This window comes from Rattus norvegicus, chromosome 2 (assembly GCF_021556685.1).
Source record: "Rattus norvegicus strain SHRSP/BbbUtx chromosome 2, alternate assembly SHRSP_T2T, whole genome shotgun sequence".
Taxonomy (NCBI): Eukaryota; Metazoa; Chordata; class Mammalia; order Rodentia; family Muridae; genus Rattus; species Rattus norvegicus.
Window position 1 is genome coordinate 163,286,068 of NC_141535.1, and position 6,599 is coordinate 163,292,666.

The 6,599-nt window shown below is 36.7% G+C and overlaps 1 protein-coding gene across 2 annotated transcripts in view; it reads left to right on the forward strand.

Annotated features, from left to right (window-relative positions):
• Positions 1–5,283, forward strand: part of Fstl5 (follistatin-like 5) — a 654,395-nt gene extending 649,112 nt beyond the window's left edge. For both annotated transcript variants that reach the window (NM_001271195.1, XM_087628612.1), the window contains 1 exon segment: positions 2,751–5,283. In NM_001271195.1, the coding sequence (NP_001258124.1) occupies positions 2,751–3,453 (703 nt within the window). In that variant the 3' untranslated portion in view covers positions 3,454–5,283.
• Positions 5,284–6,599: the final 1,316 nt, after the last annotated feature.

The window sequence follows — 6,599 nt, forward strand, 5'->3', positions numbered from 1 at the left end:
GTTGCTCATATCCATTCATTCTCTTGGCTCTCTTGGCTTCTTTCCTATCCTTAACCCATACCTGATCCTATTCTCCTAATACCCTCCCTTCTTCTCTCCCACCCAGATCCCACCATTCCTCTACCTCCCCTGAGTGATTACCTCCATCCCCCTTCTAAGTGGAATTGAAGTATCCTCATTTGAGTCTTTCTGTTTGTTATACTTCTTAAGGTCTATGGGTTGTATCCTGGGTATTGTGTACCTTTTTGTATATTAGCTAGTGAGTACCTATCATGTATGTATTTTTGGGTCTGAGTTGTCTTACTCAGAATGGTATTTTATAAACAAATGGATATTTGTCTGAAAAATTCATGATATCCTCATTTTTAAGACCTGAAGAGTATTCCATTGCATAAATTAACTACATTTTCTGTATCCATTCTTTGGTTGAGGGATATCTGGGTTGTTCCTTCCTTCTAGCTATTACAATTAAGGCTTCTATGAACAGCCTTATTTGTTTTCTTTTATCTTAATACAATACAATTATCTATTTTCTTCACATATGAGAAGAGAACAGTATTTTTCTCCCTTTTAGTTGATAAGATTTTCACAATATCAAAAAGTTATTCTGCCAATATTAATAATAATACCAAAATGACTGGTGACTTTTTTAGGCTATAATTTTATTTTAACTCTCTCTCTCTCTCTCTCTCTCTCTCTCTCTCTCTCTCTCTCTCTCTCTCTCTGCCCTTCCTGCTCTCTCTTTCTCTGTCTCTCTGTCTCTCGCTTTCTTTGTATTTCTTTCTGTCTCTGTTCCTCTGTCTTTGACTTTTTCTGTCTTTGTGTCTCTCTCTGTTTCTCTCTCAATGTCTCTCCTGTCTCTCTGACTTACTTCCCTCTTGCATCACTGGTTTTGAGACAGAGTCTTCATGAAGTACCTCAGGCTAGCCTAGAACTGGCAATCCTCAAATCTAGCCAGAGAAATGTTTTCATAAAGGTGTGAACCACTATACCAGATACTTCTTTTATTTAATTGATTAAAACTTATATATCAAAATATATTTATACTTTGTTTGAGTCCTTAAAGTTTTCACCTAGACTGATTAACAATTGAACTAATTTAAGCAGAGAAAATTAAACTGGCATTATTTAAAAACACTATATGTTCCAAATTTCATTGCACAATATGATAACCAAGGTAATGAAGATCAAAATGAAGACCATCTAAATTTTGCATTAATTTTACAAAAAAACAGTCCATGCTATCCATGCTATCACCAGTTACGCTCTAATAACACAATTTCCCAACCCCTATGGTCCCCATGCATCATCTGCCCAACTCACTATTTGCTTGCTGAGGAACTGCTCACATTCCCAGCCACCACCACCCCTGGGGGTGGGAGGCTAGCTGTCATAAATCCCAGTAACCTAGTAAATCAGATCCAGTACACCAAGAGTTTCAATAGGTCAGCACAGCATGTTTGTCTATGAATCTCACTGAAACTGTACATTCTGCAGTATACAAATCTCAAAGCAAAATTTAAGTCTCAGTTTGCCCAGTGTGTACAGACTCATTAGGATAAAATTCTGCTTTTTGACAATGTAAAAGACAGTCTTTTTATGAGCCAATTTTAATAATAACAAAATAAAAGTTGTTATTCGTGCCATATGAGGGATGGCACAAAGAATCTTTACCTTTTTTTTGTTTGATTCTCTTGAATCTAGTTCTTTAGGAGGTCTGCCTCTGTCAAGTGGGATCCATATAATATCTCTGGAAGGTATGCAGAGTCTCTTCACTTTTTCTTAAAACTCAAAGGCAAAGCCTTTTTCCCAAATCAGCATGTACTTTAGCCCACAACCGGGAAATTCATGTAACCCAGTAAATCAAAACTCTAGCGACTTGTAATTTATCAGTCAGATTTATATCAATAAATTCTCAACCCACAAAATACCAACACAATGAACTCAGATATTAATATAATCTATCCACCTAGATTGGATATATTATCATATTTTATTTATCCCTTCTGTGGTATCCATAGCTTTCTGTGGCTATTTAAAGCCATGTGGATCGGGTTCATCCTTTGATTCCTCCATTTTCTCTCCTTCTCCCTCCCTGTTCCTATCTTTTCTGTCTCTAAAGCTCTCAGCCCATCTTCTTTTTCCATTGCCCAGTCACAGGCTCTAGCCTTATCTGGTGCCTGCTCTCACCTGCATATAGACAGCAATCTACAACTAAACATGGTGAGGTAAAAAAGTTTAAACATAAAATGTATAAATAATATAAAAATCAAAGAGCAATTTCATCATAACATGTAATATATATATTATATTGTACACAAAAGTAAAAATATGCATATATAAAGTAACCTCTCAAATTATTATAATAAGACTGATTTTGTTGATTATCTAAATAGTAATATTGACTATTTAGTTCATAGTCAAACCAATCTAAGGATGAAGCTGAGTGCTCTCTGACAAAATTTTATGTTATAAGTAAAATTGGTTATTTAGACTAACTAGCGCCATTGTTTTAAAATATTTTCCTTTTTTCATTAAAATTTGTAATTACTTGGATTTAAAGAGTGATTAAATAACCTGAGAAAGTATCTGAATAGAGCACCAGAAAGATTAATTTAACATTAGTGTTACATAGAAAATTTATCAGAGTAGTGAAGGCCCTGGCTTGGAGCAGACCTTCCTGTACGTGGTGCATGTCTTTGTGGAGCAACTCTGTAGTTTCCTTCCTAATCTTGCTTTTATCTTTTCAGATTTGGATTTATTCTTCATAAAGATGAATCTGCACTACACAAAATTGATCTCGAAACCATGTCCTACATCAAAACAATTAGCCTGAAGGACTCAAAGTGCATTCCTCTGTCCTTAGCATACAGCCATCTGGGAGGATACTACTTCATTAGCTGCAAGCCTGACATCACTGGAGCCATTCCACCACAGCTTGTGGTGGACAGTGTGACTGATTCTATCATTGGCTCCAACAGTGATGTGACAGGCACTCCTTACGTCTCTCCAGACGGACACTATCTTGTCAGTGTTAATGATGTGAAAGGTCTTGTCAGAGTCCAATATATCACCATCCGAGGAGAAATCCTGGATGCCTTTGACATCCACACCAACCTGCACATATCTGACCTGGCCTTCCAGCCATCCTTCACAGAAGCCCACCAGTACAACATCTACGGCAGTTCAAGCCAACAAACAGATGTGCTCTTTGTGGAGCTGTCCACTGGGAAGGTCAAGATGATCAAAAGTCTCAAAGAACCTCTCAAGACAGAAGACTGGCCCTGGAGTCCGAAAAACAGGCACATCCAAGGCAGTGGCCTGTTTGGACAGTACCTGATGACCCCCTCCAAAGATTCTCTCTTCATCCTGGATGGTCGCCTTAATAAGTTAAACTGTGAGATCACTGAGGTTCAGAAAGGAAATACAGTTGTTTGGGTTGGCGATGCCTAAGGAGCCCTATCACCTATTTATGGAGGAAAAGTTTTACAGTACATTGCACTTGATCCATATTTAAATTACAACTTAACTTTTCCAAGTTTATATCCTAGATAAAACCCCCTTTGTTTGTTACAAAAAAAAGCTAGATTTTTTTTTAAATATATTGGCTGGTTAGAAACATTTCATACAATATTTAATTAGAAATTACAGCAATTGCAAGAATCAAACATGTAGCTATATTTTAAACCAGTAAAATGATATTAAAATCTTTTAAAAAATACACTGCAGGGAATTTCAGATGATCTAAACATCATGTCACTCTTTAAGATATTTTTTCTTGTCATTTTGCTATGCTTTAATCAGAAATAAAAGGTCGTGTCAAACCTTAAAATTCTTAATTCAAAATACTCTGTCCCGTCCACTGTTTAAAATCTTTTGTGCCTTGAAGGAAATGTCATGGAAGAAAAAAGGAAGGCTAAACTCTGCATATTGGACAACCTCATAGCAATGACTCTACTGTCATTAAGAAATGTTTATATCTTGCACCAAATCCTGCCTTCAGGCATTTGTTTGACCTTCAATGAAATGTCATGTGAAGTCATAATTTGGCCTTGGGCTGTATACAGATGAGAAACTATCAAATATTCACTGTACTATGTGCATCGTGCTTTAGAAAATGGACAGGAAGGGAGAAAAATATGTATGGTAAAAATGTTGGCAATGTATTGTGTACCTGTTTTGCTTTCATTCACTAGAGTGCATTATATTATTGGTGTACATTTATCTGGGAATTCAAGTGCTTACAGAAGATTTCCTTCTTAGTATCAGGATTAATATTTTTATGTAGCCTAGTGTTCCATAAGTCAGGAACTTTCTCAGTTTTGGACAAGGAACATGACTGCATCTGCACAGAAAGAACCACTTCTAGGGAGATTGACAGTGAGACAAAGCTGGAACCACTCTCTGTAGCTCAGTGGCTTATATCCTCTTCAGACAACATTCATTGATTGGTCCAAAGAAGATGAACGGTTTTTTAGCAGAAAATGGTAAGATGAACCCACAGTGGAGAGTAGAAGGTGAGCTCCACTGCTTTTGCTATTTAGATATTATCTAGTAATCAAGCCCATCCTTTATCAATGGCCAAGATGACTTCTACTCCAGCATATTCTAAAGCATCTTCTAACTCTATGCTCTAGCTGTGACCCAACAGAGTCTCTTGGGATATAGTAGAGAAGTAAAATGTCTGCCTTTATCCTTTTTCCTAAAAGAGAAAATAGAAAGCCTGTAGAAATAAATTAATACCAATAAGTTGGGTTATTGAAAAACGGACAAAACAATCCAGGTGTAAGGGAATAGTGTACATGGTTTGAGAATCTTTTCTACTTATTTTTCTTCTTCTTGTTGCTAACACTGGTGATGAGCTATTGAAGTGATGTCCATTTGCTGAAGGTAATCCAATAAGATCTTTTTTTTAAATACAAATTTTACTCAAGTTTAAATTGTGTAAAACTGCATAGAAACTTGGAATTTTATAGTGTGCATTCTCTTATGTGTATATAGCACCATGGGCTGTGTGATAATAGATTTCTTCTTAGCGTAAGAGACATTAAGGGAACTAGATTTAATAAACAACAAAAATCAGCCTATGTTTTTATCGATTGAATCTGTTTCACTCTTTAGTAACTTTCTCCCTGGGAAACATGAATCATGCAGTGTCTGTGTTGATGATTTGGTGTAAGTCTCTCCTTATCCTGTACATGTAGATCTTCTTTTAGAAGCTTTTACCATGTGGATGCTGTCTGTTGTCATTGCTTGATAAAAGAATAAACCTCTTATGTTTTATTGCTTGTGTGCTCAGAAATGATTTAGTTTTCATGATATTTTAAGTCTCCATAGGCTTCAGATATTCTCTGGTGTTTCATATTATTGTAAAGATGATGGTGAGGCAGAAAATAGAAGAAAAGTGAAGGGAGGCCAATCAAAGAAAATTTCAACTCACCTTTTCACAAAATATCAATCTTCCTATATCTCTGTTATGGGAAGATCATGGGGGAAAAGTACTCACAGTTTATAGCCAATTAAGTCTTTATTCCAAATGGCTAGGACTATTCTCAGGTGTTGGGGAAACAAGTGTATGTAGGCTTGAGTGTTTAGGGCAAGGGGCTTTTAAAGGCAATAACCAAATTCTCTTATATTGCTCTAGAGTTGCAGGGGAGGTTTTATGCAACAAGCAGTTTACCAGATAACACGATAAGCAGTTAGATTGAGTGTGAGGTTTGCACAAGCAGGGAACTTGACAGAAGCCAAGATAAATTGCCTAGTGTATTTTAACCTCCTTCAACAAAATTGGGGAAGTCAAGTGAGAGTCAAATCTAAAATGGGCTCAGCAAGTACCAGATGTACGAACATCTGTATTGTCTTGACCTGTACTTATTCAATATTCAGTGTTTTATCCAGGGCTTGTATCCTGTGATGTTTGTTGTTTCAGAATCTTTCATACATTAAAGGAATTATTTCAGAACAGGTTCTCTAAAGTAAACTCAAAAGCAATACGTTCCTCCCCATATCTATAAGTGATAGATACATAAACTCGCCATATTTTTTTTCTTGTTGAGGAAACCAGGGCCTCAGTTTGTTAGGCGAATGTTCTCTAACTGAGCCATGCTCCCTGACTGAATCACTTAAACAAAGCATAGATTGCATTCATTACTGCTGTAGATATTTCTTTCTTCAAAGATACAGAAATCTGACAAGACGTGAGCATCACAACGCGGGTTGTGACTAAAGCTGTATTTCACACACACACTATAGCCATCTCAACATTTCTTTGCAAAAACTGAAAGTGAAGGGAAAACAGGATTATTACTAGAAGTCTGCATTACAAAGAGAGTGAGTGGAAGTCAGAGAAGAAAACAACCGAGTTAGAGCTGCTAAGCAAATGATATGATCAACAGATGGAAAGGGGCACCTAACATGGGAAGTCCCCTACCAAAGCGAGACACAGAAAGTTGACAGTTGTTAGGAAGGCAACATCGCTATATTAAAAGAGGGTGGTGGCTTATAATCAGATTCTGAGACAAGGGCACAAAATGAAAGCCCTAGAAAGACTGGACTACAGTAGAGGCACAGCAATATTTACAGGGCTGGCATAGAGTTAT